This window comes from Sus scrofa, chromosome 4 (assembly GCF_000003025.6).
Source record: "Sus scrofa isolate TJ Tabasco breed Duroc chromosome 4, Sscrofa11.1, whole genome shotgun sequence".
Classification (NCBI taxonomy): domain Eukaryota; kingdom Metazoa; phylum Chordata; class Mammalia; order Artiodactyla; family Suidae; genus Sus; species Sus scrofa.
Window position 1 is genome coordinate 73,942,870 of NC_010446.5, and position 24,523 is coordinate 73,967,392.

General features: G+C 38.7%; 1 protein-coding gene across 4 annotated transcripts in view; it reads left to right on the top strand.

The window, feature by feature from the left end:
- The window catches only part of TOX (thymocyte selection associated high mobility group box), a 305,173-nt gene that overhangs the window by 132,690 nt on the left and 147,960 nt on the right, over positions 1–24,523 (top strand). For 2 of the 4 annotated variants that reach the window (XM_021089342.1, XM_021089344.1), the window contains exon 2: positions 20,078–20,143. The exons of 1 other annotated variant lie outside the window; for it this stretch is intronic. In XM_021089342.1, coding sequence (XP_020945001.1) covers positions 20,078–20,143 — 66 coding nt within the window. Of the gene's footprint in view, positions 1–17,161; positions 18,616–20,077; positions 20,144–24,523 lie in introns of those variants that run through there. One more of the 4 variants, XM_005663081.3, reaches the window with a different exon arrangement.

Below are 24,523 nucleotides of genomic sequence, written 5' to 3' on the forward strand. Positions count from 1 at the left end.
AACAGGTTTGGAGCAGGGAGACTTGAGGCAGCTTATTCAGGTAGATTTTTCTGTACAGTTAGAAGGAAGGAAGGTCTCTGTCAGTGAGAGGTCATCAGGGATTGAATATTCAGAGATCAGGAGAAAGCTTGGATTAGGCTAGGTTGAGAATATGACGGAAATTTAACAAGAGTTTCCACCTACATCCATTTTTTAAATTTTTGCTCCCTGCTGACCATCATCATCAAAGAAACCTGTCAGAATCCCACGTTGACTGTGTTCTAGGCTCAATTCTTCCTTCTAAAAGTGTCCTCTGTTTTTATTGATATGTCTCATGCTTCTTAGTCACTGAATCTCATAATTTAAATATCGTTCCCTTGTATACCAAGTCCTACAGATTATAGATCTCAGATGCCCATTCCTGTCCTTTTGGTCCTAATCTTCATCCTTATCATCTCGTCTCTTATTCAGAGTGCTTAGTCTTCTAACCAGTCTTCTACCCCTAAGCTTCTCCTAATGCAGTCCATCCAATGTAATTCTGAGAGTAAGTTCTTAAATTGCATCTTGGAATATGGTTCCCCCTGCTCAAAAAACAGGGCTGAGCTAATTGGCACCTAGGTGAGATTTGAAAACATAGTTGCAGAGTGAAATTAATAAATTCAACTTCATGATTATCTATAGCAGCATCATGTAGCTCAAGCAGGAACTAGGAAAGCAAGATAGCGGAATTTGTCCAGGATTGGGGAAGTGTAAGACAGATAAGGGGAAAAAAGTCAAAGATGTCAAAAGAAATAGGCTAATAGAGCTTCCTTGAAATGGCCAACTTGGAAATCTAATCTACATTTTCCTGGAGTCACTGGAACCAAGATTAGAGGGAGGTAGAATTATTAAAGGTAATTGGAAGAGCAAATAGATGACTCAATAAAAAGTGAAAGAAACAGGAAGGGAAGAAGTCGTAGTCAGAGTGGGGAATTTTCTTTTTTTATGATTTTTATTTTTTCCATTATGGTTGATTTACCATGTTCTATCAATTTCTATTGTACAGCAAAGCAACCCAGTCATACATATATATATATTCTTTTTCTCACATTATCCTCCATCATGTTCCATCACAAGTGACTAGATACAGTTCCCTGTGCTATACAGTAGGATCTCATTGCTTATCCACTCCAAATGCAATAGTTTGCATCTACTAACCCCAAACTCCCAGTCCATCCTCCCCCTCCCCCTTGGCAACAAGTCTGTTCTCTAAGTCCATGAGTTTCTTTTCAGTGGAAAGGTTCATTTGTGCCATATATTAGATTCCATATATAAGTGATATCATATGGTATTTGTCTTTCTCTTTCTGACTTACTTCACTTAGTATGAGAGTTTCTAGTTCCATCCATGTTTGCTGCAAATGGCATTATTTTGTTCCTTTTTATGGCTGAGTAGTATTCCATCGTGTATTTATACCACATCTCTTAATCCATTCATCTGTCAATAGATATCTAGGTTGTTTCCTTGTCTTGCCTATTGTGAATAGTTTTGCAGTGAACACATGGGTGCATGTATCTTTTTCAATGAAAGTTTTGTCCGAATATATCCCCAGTTACCATAGGGGGCAGTTCTGTATGGTAAGTACACCTAGCTCTAGGAAGTTGAAGTGCAGTCATTCACTTCAGTGACACGGATATTGAAACTAGGAAAGGTAAGGAATATGAAAGGAAGGATAGTAGGAGTGTCCTAAAAAATGGAAGATGACAAAAATTAGGGCAGAAAAATATGAAATAAGTGATAATGTAGACTCCAAAAGAGGCCGTGTTGACGATGACAGTGGACTGATGAACTGGAAGGAACCAATTCAAATCTCCACCTCTTGACCTGTGAGATGAGGGAGTGAGAAGGATTATCTACATCAGAAAGGTAAAAGGAGCTTCAAAGAAGGTTCAGGATTTTTCCCCCCTTGGGAAACAGTGAGTAGACTTAAGAGAGGCACAGCCAGATTGATTAAAGACAATAGCAGCTATGAGACCCTTGAGGGCAGGGACCACACCAACTTGGTCTTTTTCCCCCTTTACCTTCTAGAAATATGCTTGGAGCACCGGAGTGGTAGCACAATACATGCTAAATTAAGGATTGAATCAGTGAACAGATTTTTAGAATCATCAGTCAATGAGATAACTAAAGTGAGAAAGTAATCAAGTATTGTTCCTTTGTACTCACTTTTAAGGAACAGGGTTGCAGGAAACGGGAATTTTAAGAATAGCCTTAAGACATTCTAAGCAGAGGAGAATTTTGAGGCTTTTTCAAAGTTACCCCCTGGTATTGGACATTGGGCCCTGGGGGGACAGACTGACCCACCGTCCTGCCGGTAAGGGACAGTTCACACAGTGGGAGAGAAGAGAGGGGCAGGTTCTAGACCCATCACATTTTTCTCCCCCTGCCAGGCTCCTCACCTCTTCCTCTCAAACTTTACGGTTCATAAGCCTAATGCTAGTGAGGCTGAACAATCTTTATTTTCTTTTGTTTTTTAACAGCTTTATTGAGGTGCCTTTCACCTGCACTAAATGAGCAGTTAAATGATTTTTATTAAATTTACAGAGTAGTCCAGTTTTAGGACATTTTCATCATCCCTAAAAGATCCTTCCTGGGTTAACCATCTTGATGAGGTTACTATAAGGATAACAGCTACATTTATTCAGTGATTACCATGATCTGAGCATTATTTTAAGCAGTTTATTTGAACTAACTTGTTTAATCCTCACAGTGACCCATGAGATAGGCACTACCGTGTCCTACCATGTCTCCATTTTGTAGATAGAAAAACTGAGGCATTGGTCACATACATAGTAAGAGGCAGAGACAGCATCTGAACTCAGATGTGCTGGTTCCTAAGCTGTTGATCTTAGTCACAATGCCATATTTCTTTTTAATGTATTTTTTAGTACTGACTATTTGAGAGGCAGGATAAAAATAGCCGTAGCTCTCTCTTTCACTCTGCATCATCAGTATGGAGTGAGAAATACAGCCTTAATGCAAAAATATCCATACATTTACATCCATACATTTACCCATATATTTCCCTTAAGTAACCATATCAGAGATACTGAATAATTGTAATTTTATATGGAAGGGAATGAAGTTGGAGTCTTGGCAGTTATCTGGTTAACAAAGTAGATCACTGAGAGCAAGAAGAATTCTGTTTGGTGGTTTGAAATATTGGTATGGCTGTCCACGTTCACCAAACTAATAGAATAATTGTCAGTCCTCTCCTCTACCTTGTTCTGTGTCAACATAGCCTGAAACACAAATTTATATCCTAAAGGATATAAATTTAGTCACTTGCAAACATTCCTGGTCACTAACCTAGAAAGACTGTTGAGGGTAGTTGGAGATGCTCCCAGAAATTCAGTTTGCGTATGAAATAGCACAAGAAGTTTAATTGTGGTATTGCCTCTTTATGAAATCAACTACTGACATTTTAATCCATGTAAAATCCTATATCTACTTACAGATATTTCTGGAAAGATACCATGTCAAATGAGCAGAGCATCGAGTAGGCATATCATTTTCCATAACCCCTCCTAACATTAAGAAAAACCCAGTTCATTCTCAGTGCGGAGAAGACTAAAGTAGAAGCTTTTATTTTTTTTTATTTTTTATTTTTTATTTTTTTTTTTTTGTCTTTTTTGCTATTTCTTTGGGCCACTTCCGCGGCATATGGAGGTTCCCAGGCTAGGGGTCGAATCGGAGCTGTAGCCACCGGCCTACGCCAGAGCCACAGCAACGCGGGATCCGAGCCACGTCTGCAGCCTACACCACAGCTCACGGCAACGCCGGATCGTTAACCCACTGAGCAAGGGCAGGGACCGAACCCGCAACCTCATGGTTCCTAGTCGGATTCGTTAACCACTGCGCCACGATGGGAACTCCTAAAGTAGAAGCTTTTAGCAATAGTACTTTTTGGAGGTAGATAGATGCAGTACTGGTTAAAAAGAATCCTCTTAACTAATTGTTTAGACAAAAAACAAAAGGCACCAGTATAGTTCTTTTTCTATATAATATTATAGTGGTAAATACATAATATAGTAGACAATTGTACATTTGTCCAAAATCATAGAACATACAACACCAAGCATGAACTCTAATATAAACTGTGGACTTTGGGTGATAAAGACCTGTCAACAAAGGTTCAACAATTATAACAAACATACTGCTGTGGTGAGGGATGTCAGGAGTTGGGAAGCTGTGACATGTGGGATGGGGCTGTATGAGAACTCTCTGGACTTAGTATCAGTTTCGCTGTGAACTTAAAACTGTTCTAAAAAGTGAAGTTTATGAATTTTAATGATATGCTATTTTTAAACACAAATCTTTTAATGTATACTTTTCTATCTGGGAGGGAATAGTAATTAAATATTTATAAACAGTTAGGTAGTTTATTTCCTCTGAGACTGGCATACATGTTCCTTGCCTCCTCATTAAAGTTACTGGACCAGCAGCACAGAGGTCTGCCCTTTGCTCTGTGAAGGAGAACCCAGAGAACCTCTCCCGGGTTCTGCCTCATGTAGATTTCTTCCCTGAACACTTCTTTCTAACTTGCTTTGTTTTCTGATTCTACTCACACTGAAGTGGCCATGGGCTGTCCTTTCTGACCTCCAGTTATCCATTGGGAAGATCATCTACTTTGTGAATAGCCTGGGGCCATCTAAAATCCCACGAGGACTCCCTTTTAGCTGCTCTGAACACCCCTGAGACACTTCTCTCAATGCCCAACCACCACATTCAAGTGAATGGAGCTCGTAACTTTGTTAACCAATAAAGTCATGATGGCAAGATAAATGTGCTGCTTAAGAAATATGGAATACTTTCCAAATTCAGAAGACTTATTACTTCATTGTAGATTAGTTGCTTTTGCTTTTTTAAAGATAACCTGGTCATAGACTCTCCTTCCTTAGAAAGACTGAAGAGATAGCTTTATATCGTTTTAAAGTGTGACAGTATTTGGGAAAGATGGAGTTTGGTAAATAATGTCCACTATTTCCCTCCAGTATTATATATACATATTACATATGTGTGTCTCAAAGAATAATATATGTGCCTACTTGATATCCGGGAAGACCGCTTAAAAGATAATGAATGAGTACTGTGAATTAGTTATAACCGCATTTTGTTGCTAAAAAGAACCACCCTTTTTAGACAGATAACATCATGTGGGAATATTCATTGTCCTAAGAACTGCATGAAATGCAGTGATGAAATCTTATTTTCATTTATAAAATTAATACTGTCATCTACTCAGAATATTAATGGTTTTAATGAAGATGCAACATCTTGCAAACAAATAATTAGCTTTGTGCATGAAAAGATAGAAGAATCCTAATTAACAAATTGCTAATTTGTCTTAGAGGTTTTAGTTTTTAATCATGACAAGTGGCAGTTTTTAAGTATAGTTTGAAGAATTTATTTCGTTATTCTGTAGCTACCTGGAGTAATTGTAACTCCACCGTTCGAGTAGAACAGTGTATGCTTATTTTGAAATAATGGAATTTCCAGTGTGGGATGATAAGGGCTCTTTAACTCTTGTTTTGAACACCATACCCAAAGCACCTGGAAAAATGCTAACAGCCCTCTAAGAGTCGAGTCATTGCATTGGATTGTGCAAACTATTTAGGCCATACCTAAATGGTTTTTTAAATAGACTTATGAATTGATTTAGGATTTGAGTTACCATAATTACTTAAATGAATCATTCCATAATTGTTATTTACCTCTCCTGTCACAGTTTATCATGAAAAGAACCAAAAACTCAAAACTCAACCCATTCCATAGACCAGTGTTTCTCAACAGCAGCACTGCTGATGTTAGTGGGAGCTGTCCTGTGCATTGCAGGAAGTGCAGAGGCAGCCCTGGCTTCTGCCCACCAGATGCCATAGCCCCCCAGCCATAACAATCAAAGGTGAGGGGGCAGAACTACTCCCATAGAATATGTGGGCTGCATTCACTGTGTATCTGTCATGATATTGTGAAATAGAATGAGCAAAGCTAGGACCAAGCAATGGAAAAAGGAAAATCAAAATAAAACACTCAATCCAAAAGGATCTAAGGAAGTGCTAAATAGCCATGTAAATGTTGGAATTACTTAAACTCTAAGGTTGATGTAATTGGCATTACAAAAGCCCTTCATTTGGTCAGCCTTTCACTTTAAAGAGTGTTTGACTGGAAACTGTCTTCAGCAACTGCTAGTGGATAAAAAGTGTGGACCTTCAGAGGCTTTCCTAAAAATGGACATCCACAAGCCTTTTTTTTTTTTTTTTTTTTTTTTCCAAGAATCAGGGTGGAAATGTACTGTTTTCAAAAATAGTTTTAAAAATTAGACATAAAGTTTCGAGTGTACACGTTTTGAGGAGAAACTCCGTTAAATTTTGGAACCACTAATAAAAATGGAATATTACCAATGCAGTCTCACTGCCTGAAAGTGGTATACAGTGGGGGTATTATACAATATGGATTTTAAATACTAGATGCGGGCGGGATATTTTCCTGTCATGTAACCAAAGAGTTTTGTTGCCTAAATTATGTGGGGTGGGGAGTAGGCACTATAACTTTCTAAGGAAAGTCGTGTTAGCTCTGAAGAAACTTAAAATCCATCTTAGATAATTTGGTCTTGTTCTAATATTTAGTTTCCATTCTATTCTTACTTCAGTATGTGTTTGAATTATTTGTTTCAAGGAATTTCCGTTGTGGTTCAGTGGGTTAAGAACCCAACCAATAGCCATGAGGATGTGGGTTTGATCCCTGGCCTCTCTCAGTGGGTTAAAGGATCCAGCATTGCCACCAGCTATGGTGTAGATCTCAGACGCAGCTTGGATCTGGCATTGATATGGCTGTGGCATAGGCCGGCAGCTGCAGCTCCAGTTCAGTCCCTAGCCCAGGAACTTGCATATGCCATGGGTGTGGCCCTAAAAACAAAAAAATAACAAAATAAATAAATTTTTAAAATTTTTTAATGAATTTTTTTTCAAGTTTAATGTCTTAAGTAAAATGAAGGATTTCTTGGAGACAAGACTCCTTAGATCTAAAATATGTACATTCTGCTCAGAACTATGCAGAATGCATTTCAAACAAAAAATCCTGAAACTAACATTAATATTAATTTACTTAATGGTTATAAAAATATATCATGCCAGAATTTTCAGAGCAAACATGAAACGTGCAAGAGATAATAATAATGTAGTGTTTCGAACAGAAAGTGAAATTAATATGTTACAGAGTAGTAGAGATTACATAATTTCTTTGGTGTGACATTATAAGGAACATTAACTGATTACTGATACAGCTTAAGTATCTAGCTAGGTTATGCATTTGTTGGACCGGAACAAAATTGCCATATATGGTTCCATAAAATATAATCAGCAATTGTTTTCTTATGGATAATTTAATGTATAAAGCTAATAAGCTGTGGAAAATAAAATACTACAAGAGACCTATATCATACTACCGTATATTTAATATTTAAGTATAACATTGCATTTTTATGCCAAAAACTGCCTGAAATCTTCATTTTATAACAGTAAGTCTGCCTGAAGCAATTTTAGTGAATGTGATATGATATAGCTTACCATGACTGGATAATATTTTCTCTATGAATTAAGAGAAGAGTTCCATAATGCTTTGCACTTTCAGACAATTTCTCCTGTAGTTTTGTGCAGTAGTTTTAAATACTATATCACAATACCTTCTCCTTTATGTAATTTAAAATAACTTAAATAAGAATTCCCTTCATGGCTCAGCAGTTAACAAACCTGAGTAGGATCCCTGAGGACGCGGGTTCAATCCCTGGCCTTGCTCAGAGGATTAAGGATCCGGCTTTACTGTGAGCTGTGGTGTAGGTCACAGATGTGGCTTGGATCCTGAGTTACTGTGGCTGTGCCGTAGGCTGGCAGCTGTAGCTCCTATTCGACCCCTAGCCTGGGAACTTCCATATGCCACGAATGTGTCCATAAAAAGCAAAAATAAATAAAGGAAATAAAATAACTTAAAAGCCAAATAAAAAACATTTCAGGAGAGAAGTATTTTGTGCACATACATAGTAAATTAATATGAACATATGTTAAAAACATGTCTGGGAAGTTCCCGTCGTGGCGCAGTGGTTAACGAATCCGACTAGGAACCATGAGGTTGCGGGTTCGGTCCCTGCCCTTGCTCAGTGGGTTAACGATCCGGTGTTGCCGTGAGTTGTGATGTAGGTTGCAGACGCGGCTCGGATCCCACGTTGCTGTGGCTCTGGTGTAGGCCGGTGGCTACAGCTCCGATTCGACCCCTAGCCTGGGAACCTCCATATGCTGTGGGAGCAGCCCAAGAAATGGCAAAAAGACAAAAAAAAAAAAAAAAAATGTCTGAACATATTTATATGCACATATGTATACGTATGCATGATGCTTTACAAAGTTTTCTTCTATTCGGTGATTATGCTATTTTCTTTTTTCCACTCCATTGCTTTTCTCTTACCTAATATTTAAAGGTAAAAATAAATATTAAATAAATTTTAATAAAATGAAAATAATTTTTATTCTTTTAATAAAAATAATTTTAAAGCAATAAAAGTACTGTCTACACATCATTTTCTATAATGAAGTCCTTTTCATAGGCTAATTTAGGTTATATTTAGCTTGATTCTGCACTACTTTCTGCCTATTGACCTTTACCAATTAATGATGAAAACAATCAAATAATATACCTACCATGTGGGGAAAAGCACCAGTTTCCAGAATGTAGCACAGAGGGTGTGTGTTTAGTGCTTTACAATGTACAAATGTTTTCACATATCATATTTGAATCTGAAATAACTATGAAGAATATATAATTCCCATTCCCCAGAATAGTCTGGTGGGAAATTTCAGAACTGAGACTCTAATCTGGGTCTTCCTATTTCAGATCCATTCAAAGATGGAATTTCTCCTAAATTCTACTCTATTCTGCCATTCCTGCAAGGCAGAGGTCCTGAACTGCTCACAAATCACATGGAAGAGGGGAGGAATGAATTGCACTCTGTCTGCCAATCCAGCCAGCTTTTCATTAGCTTGCTGGTATAGATTCGTAGATGATTCAGAGAGCAAAATGTTCACCAGCAGCTTGATGTCAGCATGAAAAAATAAACTAGCTTGATCTGGAGTAGCATGGACACAGCCTGTTTATTGGAGCTGGGCTTGCCTCTTTGGTACCATGAAGGTTTTCACTATGGTTATATTACTTATGGTTATATGGTCATAAAGTAAACTCCTTTTTACGTTATCCAAACTAGAGTGACTGTAAAAGATTTGGTTTCCATAGAACAGAAAGAAATGGAAAATTGGAGTATGATCTGGTTTACAGAAGCTTTTGTCCAAGGTCCCTGGGGAATCAGTTATTTTCATGGATGGGAATTGATTTGAAATGAACAAATGTTACTGCAGAATCCCAGAACGGTGAGGTACTTGAAATGCTTTGAATTATCACAATATTGCACTGAATTTATTTAACTAGTCATTTAATGATATTTAGTAAATACTGTGTACTTGGCATATACAAAGTGCTGCAGATAGAAAAATAAATAGGATGATCCCTGCCCTCTACTGGTTCATGGTCCAGCATAGGAGAGGGGTAGCGCCAAACAGTGGCAGCACAATGAGATGTAGGCACCAGATACCGTAATGAACTTAGGGAAGCCCAGAGAGGGACCTTAAATCATCAGTGACATCAAGGAAGGCTTACCTTCTGATAGGAAAATACTTCTTATCTGGGAGAGTCCAAGTTTATGCCTGTTGTCCAGTACCTCCCTTCACTCTCAGAAGTGTGAGTATGCACCAGCCATGATCAAGTGGCACTGCTGTTCACTGACCTCATGAAGGATATCGTGTTCTAAATAAGGACGTTGGAATTTGCCTTGAAAACCTTAGGGAGTACTGAAGGATTTTAAGCAGTGGAGGAGAAGAAGGACAGTTTAGTGTACTCAGTCTACCTTTGTCTAGGTCATCAAGCAGTAAACAGAAAGGTAAGGCACTTGCTTTGACAATCAGCTAGACGTGTGCGTTGTGCCAGGCACTTCCCCAACTAGGCCTGTTCTTCATGACAGTCCTGTGACAGAGCCATTCAGGCTCACAGAGGCTGTATCTTCCCAAGTTCACAGCTACTGTGTGGCAAAGATGGGTTGTCACTCCCCTCTAGATATTCAACTCAATGGTCTTCCTAACACACTTTCTGCCTCTAGTGACTGCTCTGGTCCCATTAGAGTTGACTGTGGACTAAAGTACTTATGGAAAATACCCATGTCATTAAGTGGGTATTGTCATTAAAATAATAGAATGAAATCTGCTGTCCTGGTAGCCATTGAATTGTTATGATATTCATTAATCCTACAGTCACTTTGGATGCCTGAAACTTTCGTGTTGATTGATCCTCTTCTTTTGCAAGGGCTTTCTCTGTAGCAAATGTTGTTACATTAAGTACGTTTCTATCCTCAAACAGACGTGGAATTGAGGTTCTGCTCTACCCCTTCCAAGTGACTTAATTCTTTGAGGTTCAGTGTCCTTGCTGGTCAAAGGATATGAATACTGCCTACCTCACAGAGTTGTGTAAGGATTGAATGAGTGAATGCATGTGTGCTCCTGGCACACAGTAAGTGTAAAATAAATGTTAGCTGCTCTCACTGGGAATGTGGCCTGGCACACAGTGAGTGCAGAATGAGCATTTGTTGAATGAATGAATGAATGAATGAATGATAACCACGTTTTTTTATCTGGGAGCGTGTTGATTACCCTTACATTTTACTCTATCAGCAAGACCATGCTAGATGCTTCACCCTAATAGTCCTGGGTGGTGGTATTCTCTCATTTTTTCAGCAAAAGGGCATCATCGTATGACGCTATCCCAGAAAGTAAAACAAAGGAAACCAGTCAATCCTTGCCATGCAATATAAATAACTCTTTGAGTGGAAACAGGCATGCAGTTTCTAGCAACAAGACTTCCTGTTGCAGATCTGACATGTTTCTGGCACCATGTCATGCTATAAAAAGGATGCTGTCCAAAGAGAGGATGAAGTGTTTGGGAGAATGCTACGAAAAACATTCAAATGAGACTGGGACAATGCTCTGGGGGAGTTGTTAGAACTTTTGTAAACATAAAGACAATAAAAGAGACTTTGGACTTGAAACTCTTTAAATACATGTAGTGAATGTGCCTTGGTAAGAGCACATCTTATGCTTGAATCCTTAAGTTAAGCAAGGAAAATTATACCATTATCTTAATACAAATGTGAATAAGTCACCAGGAAAAGTTACATGGGACCATAGGTTAAATATCAAAGAAGGTGTTGTAGAAATAAATATAACTGTATAGCATTTGCAGATCTCAAAGAAAGTTCAAGAATTATACTCTTTTTGATATAACAAAAGGATTGATTGACTTCTCAAGTTCACTAAAGTGAAAGATACACACCATAAGAGTTTTGTTTCCTTTACTAATGGACAGATTTATACTCAGTGACTTGAAAGATTAATCCATTTCTTTAAAATGTCATTATGTTTTCATTCCAAAAATAGAAACTCTCTGGAACACGAAATAAATAAATGTCATATGTCATGACAGAAAGGAAATGAAGTAGATCTAAGCTGAACTTCTTATATTTCGAATTGATCACGTTTGCCCTGAATATACCAAAATATATTTCAACACCTGTCCTACCATTAGGAGATTGTAATGACCAGAAGTCTATTTCTGTAACATCGTTGCCATATTTAGTCTCAGTGTTATTTTCTGAGTAGTAATAATAGGGAAGTGAGAATCTCCATCTTAATAATTCTGTACCTTCCTATTTTTATTTTTATTTGGTACTGCTACTTTTAATCTCAAATTTATTCAATAATTATATGTCTTCACCTCTTTTTTAAAAGTTTTCATCCCACTTAATTGTCACCTAACCAGTCAAAAGATTAACTTCTCTGTTAATCTTTTTCTACTGCTGTCATTCAAGTCTCAGAACCTCCTCAAAGCTCTGAACTTCTGGTCTCTCAGGTTTTTCTTGTTCTGAGGCTGCCAGAGCAGAGCACGGTCTTCCAGACCAGACTGTGTGAAAAATACCCTCACCTTTTTCTCTGTGTGTCAGATACTGAAAAATGCTCACTGTGCTTAAAAAGGAATACTAGAAATCAGTACCAACCCCCCAGAGTAATGACTTTCATTCTTTTCATTCCACATCTGTGCAGGATTTAGGGACTGTGGTAAATGAGGTGAGAGCTGATATGATGTGGAAATAGTGAGCTTAGGTAAGGATTGGCCAGCAAGTTTGAGTGTACTTCTCAAATTGTTCTCTTAGTGGATGGATTCAGAAAAATTTGTCTACAACGTGACAAGTCAGAGGAATGTTCTGAGCAATTGTTTGAAATGACACTGAGTTTCCACTACGTAGTATAGTTTTAAAGCTGTTTGCTTTATAGAAATTTATAATTACTTGGAAATTCATTTCAAAAACAAGACTCCTTCATGGAATCGGAAATCATTGCTCCTGATTTTCTGATATCAGACACCTCGTAGAGGCCTTTTAGTAAAAACCAGTGTCATATGTCAAATATGTTTTGATTTGGTTATTTCCATTAAATGCAGCAGAATGGATTTGGAGTGATAGTTAGCTTTTATCCAGGCGTTCTTTTCTTTCTTAAATAATGTATAGTGAAAATGGATTTCTTTGTGATTGGGAATTTGGGGTTAATGAAGTTTTCTTAAAGCCTGCATATTTTTCTTTCAAAGAAAATGATCTTTTAATGATATCAGAAAACCTTTGTTCTATTTATTACTGTTTCATAAATTTGTTTGTCTCTGCATAGGAATTTAAAATAGAATTGATGCCCCTTAATAATTTAACGAAAGCATAATAAAGACAGGATGAAATGCAGCATTGCAGTGGAGACCTGTCACTTGACTAACCTTGGGCCACTCACTCACTGGGTGTCCTCTTGTTCCAGGTGCCTCCAAAAGGAGAGTCTGTGTTGAAAGCCCAGGGAATCCAGGGGGGCGCATCAGGAGGAGGAGGACCACCATGGGGAGGCAGGGAGAGCCACATCTCCAAGCTGCCATGGCCCTGCAGCAGGTCATCGCTGCTTGTTAGGCATAAGAAACTTCTCTAGAGAGGCCACAGGAAGTCTGTGGGCCAGTCCTCTCCGTTGGCCGTATTCCTCCCACACTCTTAGGGGTGTGTTCCCAGCCCTGCTGCACAGCCTCTAAGGATGGCAGAGCCTCTGAGGATGATAGAGCCTCTTGATGTAAATTGGTGCTGTGCTTGGGGCCCCTCTAACTGTAGCTGTGATGGCAGCAGAAATAGTGGGTCTGGGGCTATCACCATGGGAACCAGTGGTGTGGAGTGGATAAGCAGTGAGATCCTGCTGTATATAGCACAGGGAACTATATCCATTCACTTGTGATGGAACATAATGGGGAAAAATGTGAAAAAAAGAATGCATGTATATGTATAACTGGGTCATTTTGCTGTGTAGCAGAAATTGACAGAACATTGTAAATCAACTATAATAAAAAATTTTTTCTTTTAAAGGCCAGTAGTCAAGGCCTGAAGGTCAGGCAGGCTGAACAGACGTGGGGAACGTGTGATTGGACCCATCAGAGACAGGTTACTTAACTCCTCTGTGTCTCAGTTCTGTAAGATGGGAGTAATAGTAGTCATCATATCACAAGACTGTTACAAAAATTAAATGGCTTAATGTATTCAGTGGGTTAGAAAGTGCCTGCAAATGTTAAAACTGGTTCGAACCACGAGGGCATCATTGTCTGAAGTGTGGGGCCATTAAGTATTACTCTTCTAAGCGTGACTACTTCAAATAATACAGAGTGCATTTGAGTTAATGAGTTTAGAGAGTTGTTTAAAAGGCAAGCAAACATTGCAATGTAGCCATACCTTTATCAGCAGAGGGACACTACTGCTAGGATGCAAATCATGCCACTGGGACTTGGGGTAGGACAGCATTTACCGGGACAGGATCAAGATACATGCAGAGCACTGTCATAGAAAGCCTTAGTTATTGAAGTTAATGACAGAACTATGGTGTACAGTTCTTCCCCAGACAAATATATCACTAGGACAAAGATGAGAATATAAATTCAGTTCCCAGATTCTAAGTGGTGGGTACAGTGTACTTGTGGGGACACTATTCTTTCTCTCTCTCCCCCTCCAGTGGCCAAGTCTTCAAGCAGCCACTCTGTGCTCAGGTCATATTTCTTCTCCATGCCATTCAGATCAGCAGCAGAGTGTTTACTACTCAAGTTCAAGTGACAGGAGCCAACCCAGAGAGTGGTTTCTCTTTCCCAGTTCAGCTCTGCTTGCTCCCAGGTTGAATGCACATCGTTTCAAAGCACCCACAGTAGTTGTTTCCTTTTCTCTGGGTGTTGACGGGCTGTGCTCTGCTGGTCTCCTTTCAGTGAGTGAGAGCCACTTTCCTGGACCCCCTTGCTGGTCCCCATGCCCAGTACCAGTTTCATTCAGTCTGGCAACGTGTGGAGGCAGACTGCCTTAGACCATCTCACATTTCCACAGTCAGACTGGAAGCTGGAAGATAAACAAGCACATGCTCCCTCTCCAGTGTCTCCTGACCTTGTTCCTTGAGAATGGAGGATACGTAGCAAGCTAGGAGCAAATACCTTGCTGTATTTTTATTGGCTACCCGTTACTCTGCATGTGAACAGTGGTGACAGCTGTGCTCAGCGCCCATCACCACTCTTACATTAGGCTGTAGCTTTCAGAATACTTTGCTCTACATGAAGCAGCAAAAGTCTTTGCCTTCATTGGCCAAACTTAAGATATTCCTTTCACTACAGAAAAAAAAAAAAAAAAAAAAAGATAACTTCTAATCTTACATTGAGCCAAGCAATACAAAATGGATATTTTATTTTAAGGCTATTACTGTTTCGTAATGATTTATTATCTTCTAAGAAATATCAAATTAACTCCCTGTTATAAACATTTCCATTTTTAGCTCCTTAAAAAAAGATATCCAGTATTCCTTCAGAAAACACCCAGAACTGTAAGGTTTTCCCTCTTACAGGAGATACAATGAGGTACTGTTTCATGAGTCCCGCGAGGTCCTCCTCCCCCTCCTCCAGAAGCAGTTTTCTGGTTTTCTTTTAATGGTTTCCCTAAAAAGATCCCATTTCCTAAAACCTATAGCAGCACCAATGATTGATTTATACTTCACATTCTATCTTTGATTTTTCTTGTGTTAGCGGTTTTCAGAGCCTAATATTGCCCGTTTTTGCCCATCATTTACTGTATTCATACAGTGCTGGATGTCTGCTTTCAGTTTTTAAATAGAAGAAATAATAACTACCTAGTTTGAAAAGCTCTGTGGGATTATGGGTTTGGTTAATATCCTCTGAAAACAATTTTTAAAAAACTGTAGTAGAAGATTATAAATGACTTTTCATGTGATTGCATCCCCTGGTGCTTTGAAATAAAAACACGAGAAAGAGTATAAAGCACTTGGTCAGAAAGACTAATCCTGAGTTGATGCCATTTACATTTAGATTTAAATAAGTCAGCCTATTTACTCCTTCAAATTTTGCTTCAGGTTTTAAATTGAGAATACGTGGAAATTAAAGTCCTAGGATGCTTAGATATGTTTCAGAAGTTACAGTGCCTAAAATCAGTTGACTTCTAAGAATAATAATTATGACAAACAAATTTAAGGAGTATTCAGTTCGTTGTTTTTAGTAAAATAATGTTATAACTATTATAAATAAGGTTCAACTAGGTGATGCGAACTGGGGTCATTAATATAAAAATGCAAATACTGTGCCTTTTAGACGATGGCATATGCAGACATACCACACAAATCATTGTAAATCTAATCCCTCATTTTTTATGGGTGATGGAGTATAAAGCAGTGTGTCATAGTGGAAAACTCTTCTAGGAATCTAGACCTCAATTCTATTCCCAGATGGAGTGCATGACCAGTAAAAAGTCTATTTCTTCAATCATAACATGAGGAGTTCAGACAGGATGCCTTCAGGGACCTCCAAGGCTAAAATTCTAGGACTCTGTGCATTCTAATTCTTCTTCAGATAACAACTGGGCATACACTCAACACACTGGCTCACAGGATGCATTATAAGAACGTTGCATCAGCAGGAGGTCTGTTGAGATCCCTGGGAACAGCTCTTGGACAGGGTGTGGTTGGGTGGAGCTGTAAAAATGTCAAGGATGGCTTTAACCTGATGGGGGGAGGGGATAGGACTCCAGGATCTTGGCTGCTTTTTCTCCCGGGTTCAAGAGTTTATCCAAAGACAAGGGGAATGACCAGGCCTGCTTTGACAAATATGTCTTTGGCCACTCAAAATTCTTCAAAAAGAGGGCATAAGTTAATTTATAGGCAGGTCTCTTCATTCTTGGGCAGTCTACATTTTTTTAATTAAATTAAATCTTGAAGATTTCAGCATTTAAATATGGGATCCTATTTCTGTACTTTTTTTTTTTTTTTTTTTTTTTTTTCTTTTTGAGGGCTTCTGCTCCGGTAGCAACCAATTTTAATCCAGTGTAAGACTGTGAATTATCCCCTTTCAGAAGCCTTCAAACTATCGTTTTAAGTCACCACCTTCTCTAGGAAGGTAATCTGTTTAATCAAGCACATATTATTTAATTTTTGTTAATTAGGTGTTTCCTGAGGACTGGCCCTAAGCTATACCAACACTAAGGGTAACCAAGATGTGTCCTCTCTTCTGGGACCTCAGTGCCCAATGACTTAGTCCCTTAACAACAAAACCTGCCTGGAACCAGAGGGCTACCTGGGGGCGGTGGGGGATCAGAGGCTGGAGACAGAGCAGCCCTGACTGAGCGGAGCTGGAGGGCGTAGGAAACAGTTCAACAAGTAGAAGGGAGGGAAGGCAGTCTGGACTAAGAGGTGTGGATGAATTTCACATGCACCAGGACACAGGGGAGTGGGCATGGTTAGGCTAGAGACTCTCATAGCAAAATCACTGTGGCCGCTGCCCCCCTACAAAGCAGGCAGTAGCATGAGGTAGAGGTCATCTTTTTAGGTATCTCTCCATTACAGGTCCTTGGAAAGAAGCTTTCAGATGAGTTGCGAATAGCTTGGTAGTAGTAGAAGAAGCCACCTGTATAGAGTTCATCAGGGAAACAGGAGGGGGGTGTGTGTGGGGCGGGGGGTGTTTGGATAGAGAGAGTGATTTCTTATAAGGAATTGGCTCTGATTATGAAGGCTGAGAAGTCCCAAGATCTATAGTTGGAAGTTTTGTTTGTTTTCTTTATAAAAAATATTCAAACAATAATAAATGGTATAGGCTAGTCCAAAAAAGCTAGTAGGCTTGAGACCCAAAAGAAAGAGCTCATGTTTCAGTTGGAGTCTAGAGGCCGGAAAACAGTATCCCAGGTCCAGCAATCGGCAGGAGGAGTCCCTTTTCCTCTCAGGAGCATCAGCGTTTGTGTTCTATCCACGCCTTTGGCTGATTGGATAAGGCCTACTTACAATAGGCAGAGCAGTCTGCTTTATTCATTTTACCAATTCAAATGTCAATTTTGTCCAAAAACACCCTCACAGACACACCCATATTAATATTTGACCAAATATCAGGACATCTAAGGCCCAGACAAGTTGACACATAAAATCAACCATCAAACCACCTCCTAGTCTTTTAAGGCTTAATTATAAAGCATCCAGGGGTATTCTGCCAGCCTGATTACTAAATTGGCAGCTCACTGGGACTTGCTTTTTTGAAAGCCTCACAATTCCATAGAAATTCTGTATAACATCAGTGAGATACTGTCATCACTCTGCTTTGATGCTATATTGACATTATTTTCAGAACTGATAGCTAACTTATCATTATAATTCAGAATATATGTATGCATGTTCTGGGGATTACGTGCATGTGTTAGAAAGCCAGACTTCCTGGCGTTGAATTTTTTAGGAGCTGTATAACTTTGAGCATCTAACTTTAATTCTCTGTGCCTTTGTAGGCACTAACTCTTGTTTCTTGTGAACATTAAATCAATTAATACATATAATTTAATACATGTGAAGATACAGGTATATTTCAGGTACATAGAATGTACTTTAAAAATTGTTTGTTTGTTTGTTTGTTTGTTTTCCGATAGCCACATAACTTTTCTTCAAAATGCTGTTTCAGCCTTGGCTCAATATTGCTTAAGTATTGGTACTTTTTGAGGAAGGAGTCCTTAGGAGCAGTAACATTGAGTATACTCAATTATCATACACTTTGAATAGACTAAAACCAAAACTTCAAAGCCTTAGTTGGCTTGAAAATGACACCAGATTTAGAAAATGAGTAAGAGAAGATGAAATAGAAAGTAACACATTTATAGAATCTGCACAGGCAGTGGAGTATTTGATTCAGTTCACTACTTCTGTTCAGTTCAGTTTGCTATAGTCAGAGAAACTGTCCATATTTTAAATGGTTCTTTGGCATCTTAAGATTAAAAACATTTATAAACAAACCAACAGTGGGTGGGGGTGGAGAAATGGTAAATGATGCTCTTTGTTAGGTTTTGAGCTGGCAGGAGTAACAGGCGGATCGCATTGGGGCTAGACTGTCTTTGGGTTGAAGGTATTCACCTGACTGATGGAAAAGCACCCTTGGGTAAGTCACCTGGACTCAGGCCTCCTAAGCCAGATGACAGAACAGCCAAAATGTCCAGCTATTCTTTTCTGAGTGTGTTATCTCTTACTTGTCCTAACAACCACATCATTCAGTAAGTAACTTCAGATCTGTTAAGTTTGTTCACGTAACATGAAATCTGTTTGCAGGATGCTCTTTGAGGGATCCTTTGGTTCTTTGAACTTGATGAGTACTTCAGTGTCCTTAGGGAGGTCTTTACATTGCAGCTCATGTTTATACGAATCTTCAGGGCACCCACTGCTGCTGTTCAGAGCCAGTTCCAAAGCTGTAGTGTTTGTACGGCCCTCTGATGCTAGCAGCTCAGGGTGGTGGAATGCCATGTCTAAACACAAATTTTTTGATGGTGTATAATGTCTGTCCATAGTACTGTGTACTTGTACCTCCATCTACAACACTATTCTGTCTTGAAAAGTAACTTTTCAGATTTTCAAGTTCCCACATCTGAAATTAGTTTGGCAATGAAAGTATATTCAGACTCAGCTCTTTGAAGCTGGCTGTATTAGTCCATTTTATTATTTTCTTGGGAAAAATCTTCCTGTAACTGAAAGGGAAATGCTTTGCCTATTTATCAAGTGACTAAAGATAGCTGAGGATTAAGTCTGAATGGAGTGATTACTGCTTTCAGAAACCCAAATAATGCAAAGTATGTTGTTGATGTTGTTATTGCTGTTGTTGCTTGAACTGTTCAACAGTTCTGCACTCCTACCCCTGTGAATTTCCTCCTCCCAGCTTGTTTCTAGCTTGTAAATTTGTATATGGATTTCTATGCATTTGTAATACTTTACATTAATTCTATGTCTTTGCAAAACTTTGGAGAGGAAAATTTAATCACGGAGCCTGTATATTTGTATTGTTATCTATTGTTATTATTCTTAGCCATGCTTGAAGTGGCACATGCTCTTTTCAAATATTATAAAGTTAGAATTTCTTAATCATAATGCTACTGTGATGAAACCAGTTTTAGTCTCTTAGGAGAACTCTGCACTTTTTCATTTTTGAGAGCCAAACTCAATGCATTGAGCTGTGCCTTAGTAAATTTTCCATTATCCTTTTCTTTCAGAAACCATGCCATCCATTTAATATTTCATTACAGCTGAACTGCAGTATGTATACATGGTACGCAAAATGAGCCATTTTGTTTTAAAACAGATTGCAGATGAAAGGAAACCATTCATTTCTTGCTTGCTTGCTGTAATTACTAGAGCACTAATTACTCAAAATCACTGACATCCAGGGTCAGGAAAGATAACAGAAACATCAAAGAATAGATGTGGCTCTCTCACTGTGACAGATTTTCCATATTTCCAACCACAGTATTTTTTTATGGCTACTGTTTTCCAGTTTGATGGTGAAACCAACAACAACAACAACAAACATGCACGCAGTCAAGATTGCTGAATGTTTACTGTTATTTCATTCGCAGTTTGACGGTGAGAACATGTATATGAGCATGACAGAGCCGAGCCAGGACTATGTGCCAGCCAGCCAGGTGGGTTAATTAATCTTCTCTGCCTTGTTTCAAATTGTAATTAAACAAATTCAAAGAGTTGCATTGCAAATGAGTAGCACTATCAGTAACTGCCGCAATCAGGAATAATCATAATTTATAAACAAAGCATTTAAGCCTTGTTTCCAGTTAATGAGATCGAGCTGATAAAACACCGGAGTTGGCATTTGTTGAAAGATAATACCTTGTTTCCTCTCCAGAACGGCAAGCAGCTGTTTTGCCAGCATGATCTTTCCTAAACAGTTGTTTTACCTTTAGGAAATAAAGTCTTTACAGGTGCAGGTTATTGGAGCTTCTGACTATAGATGAGTTAATCATTATAAGCTACACAAGTCACAAATAGCCTTGGTTATCAACCATTGGGGCAGTTTTCAATGAAATGTTACACTGATCACCAAAATCACGTGGCCAGTGAGTGCTGCATGGCTGCTTTCAAGCCAAAATGTATGATATGATGGAAACCTTTGAAAGGCATGTTTGTATCCATTTCACTGGGAATGGTTGACGAGGTATTTAATCATGAGAAGTGACAACAACAGTCCAGTGAAAATGTAAATGGTAACATTTATAAAAGTAAATGCTTGACTATTTATTTTTAGATACTTAAGACCGGGCCCTTTGATGCAGAGAAGGCATTTGAAGCAAAATGGTAATTACCCTAGGGTGCCATATACTATAATATGTAAGGACATTGTAAGCAAAAATAAATAAATGAATAAGTGGAAGTGAGGGAGCGTTCACAAGAGCGTTTTGTGGACTTGAGTATATTTTTTTTTCTAGGAGAATTAAACCATAGTAACTTGGAGTTTCATGTGTCAGTAACTATGGCTTTAAACTCAAACATTAAAAAACTTGTTTTCAGTGCCTACTTATCTGCCCGAGTAGATTTGATAACTAGGAGGAGTGGAGGAAGAGGGAACAAAAATAAGACTCTTTTTCTTCATGGTGGTTGTCAGTGAATTAAATCTAATGTATATGTCAGCGGTGCACTCTCTGGGGCTTTGAAATTTCTCTAAGAACAGAATGTCTTAGGCTTAACTCAAAACAGAGGCAGGAGTGCCTCTCCGTGAACTTTGCATTTAGGAGTCATTCTGATCACTACCTTCCTTGGCAGACATTCTGGAAACTATACTGTATTGTTCAGATGAGAGGTCATCATTAAGTTCAAAGATCCGGACTGTATCTCCTTCCATTCATTCAGCTTGAATTCATTCAGCTAAGTAGCCTCCAAGATCCAAGTTCTGAGTTGGACTGTTTGATTAAAAAATGAAAAATGTTACTATTAATTTTCTTCTAACCATCAATCCCAAAACTGTACTGACAAGTTTAGTATTACTATTAGATTAAAGCAACCCGGTATCATCTCTTTGGTGCCTTTAGGGTTTTGAAGTGTAAGGGCTAATTGAATTTGTTTGAAACAGTAGAAACACAAAGTCAATAAATGATTGCTGTTATAAAGCCAGCAGCTCCCTTTCAGAGAATCATTATGTCCCTCTCAAAGACTTTGGGATAAAGGATTGCAAATTCAAAGCATATGCATCATAACAACTTGGCTCCTTAGATTTTTAAATTCAAGTGCAATGGATAATATTAAGTGCTGACTAAAATTAAACAACTAACATTTTTCATAGTATTTCAGTCAAGAGTTACCAAGAATATTTTAAATACCAGTAATAATTTATGAAGGAGCAAAGAACTCCAAATACTTTTATGTGCTTTGTAAAGATATGACAGGTTTGTGTGCCAGAAGCAAACTAGTTTTTAATAATGTAGCGTATATGAAAATGTTTTCGCAATGTGCTGTTTAAAAAAATTTGACTAATGTAAGATGATACATACCCTGGCGGGGAATAAGCTTCAAAAATTACGTAAGTTGAATGGCCTTAGCTAAATTTTACTCTTAACTTTCCTTTTGTTTACTGTATTATAGTGTGTTTAAGAATTCATTACCTGGTATTCTTTTAGGAAATTTTAATCAATGTATCCCTTTCGGCAACTATAAATAAGATTTTAGTCATCCTGCAGGGAAAAAAAATACCTTTGTTCCTTTTGCTACATAACATCAAACATCTGCATAGTTTAGTAATCCAATACAACTTGCCTCTTAGTATCATTCAACAATTATAATTCCTGTTCAATTTTCAAATCAGTACATGCTTTGGGACTTATAGACTAAGTTGCTAAGTAGCAGCATATGGTGCACTACTGCTCCTGTGATGTTGCTACAAGCAAATAGCATAATTCTAAACCTGAAATGATTTTTATAGAAAGCCAGTGCTGGAATGGCTCCAGAAATGGAAGTAACACTGTAAAAATTAATGGTATTCTTTTAGGCAGTCCCAAAGGACCCTCTGGCACTATCTGCTGCATGAATCCATACTGCTTAAGCTAGTGTATACAAATCCTCAAAATTTTTTTGCATATAATTTTATAATTTATAGGCAGCTTTTACATTGATATAATGCCCTATAATAAGCCTGATGTCTGTATGATAAAAACCATGACATTTCTACTTCTCCTTGGCTTCACTCTTAGAGTATTGACTATTTTTTTCCTATCATGGTTCTAAGTGTGCTGGCCACTTTGTACTTTAAATATCATTCAATTTTTTCTTAACTCTGGGTAGAATTTGAACCATGCAAGGCAAAATTTCTTTGTGGGTTTCTAGACCCTGGCTAAGGGGCCAGTAGTGCCTATTCATTCTGTGCTTCCACACATGGGCAGTATTCTTTACCGGTTCCCTGAATGTCTGAACACTTAAGTGCTCATGTGTACCTCAGTTCAGGTACTGGGTGGAAAAGGTTGAGAGGCTCTGTGTTTGTTTGTTTGTTCGTTTGTTTGTTTAATATACAAGAAATAATCACTGGCACTGGCGGGTCATCAGAAGATTTTTCTAGGAGTTCCCGTCGTGGCACAGCGGAAACAAATCCAAGTAGAAACCATGAGGTTGCGGGTTCGATCCCTGGCCTCACTCAGTGGGTTAAGGACTTGGCGTTGCTGTGGCTGTGGCGTAGGCCGGCAGCCACAGCTCCGATTAGACCGCTGGCCTGGGAACCTCCATGTGCTGAGGGTGCAGCCCTAAAAAGACAAAAGACAAAAATAAAATAAAGAGGATTTTCTAGTGTCAGTTCATGGAGAAGCTTCAGTTACTTGATTGAACCATGTTTTCAGCAAATCACTTCCTCTTTGATCTTAGCCTGGACTCTGATAAACCATTTCTTTGTTTTCCCTCCCTACTTCTTTGCTTCCTTCATTCCTTCCCACCTTCCCTTCCTCCTTTCTTCTTCTTCTTCTTCTCTTCCTTCCTTCGGTGAACAGTTATCCTTTAAGCTTGGACTAATTTTTGTTGTTAATTCTGAGCATCATAGTAAACTCTAAAGCACCAAATGTCTTGACTTGAATCCTATTTTAGATTATTTTCAGGTTGTGATCAGTTTTCTCTCTGCTTCTTTTCTCTTCCCCCACTGGAATTGTCTCTCTTACATGGTCCTCAAGTCTCAAGATTAAATATAACAGTGATAAAATACTGCAATTTTTTTTTTCCTTGTTTCTTACAACTAAGCATTTAGCATAAGTCTCACATCATCCATGCTGAGTGGAAAGGCTGAAGAGGTCTGTACATTTGGGGTAGCGCTCATGTGAGTTTCAGGTTTGATTTCTAACCCCCTGGCACCTGCCCCTAACAGCTCAGACTCAACATATCCACTCGTCAGATCGAAATTCATCACCTCCAGCCCACTCCCTCACCTCCCAAACTTCGTTTTTTCCTGTATTGCCTGTAGTCGTGAGAGTTAACACCACCCACCCAGTCACCCAGACAGAAACTTGGAGAGTCTCCCATGTACACTCAGCCCTGTTAATCCCAGATAGTGGTGATTCTACTTCTCTGCGTCACTCTTGACTGTCTCCGCTTTTCCTTCTGTGCAATTACTGCCTGATTTCTGGACAACCTTCCAGGTTCTCTTTAACTCAGCTCGTCTTACTTCCACCTTTCCGTCTTTTTCACTGTTGCTGAACGATCCATTTTTCTTCCCCAACTCACACCTCCCCAAACCCCTCCAGCCTCTGGTTGGAGTTACTGTGCCACGTATTTGCCTGACTGTGGTAGGACTCAGTCTTCTTTCTCTCCGGGTCTCCTGTGCTTAGATGATGCCTGACACAAGTATGCAACATTATTTCTTGAAAGATGAAGGAACAATTTGTGTACGTGTTTTAATCACATGAGTTCTTTGGGTCTTCTACTTGCAATGATTTTCAGCCCTGCTGTACAGACACATAGCAAAATCTGGCCTTGCCCATTCCATTCCAGGAGCACCCCTCCACCTTGATGTCAACACACCTCAGCATTAACAAAAGACACCT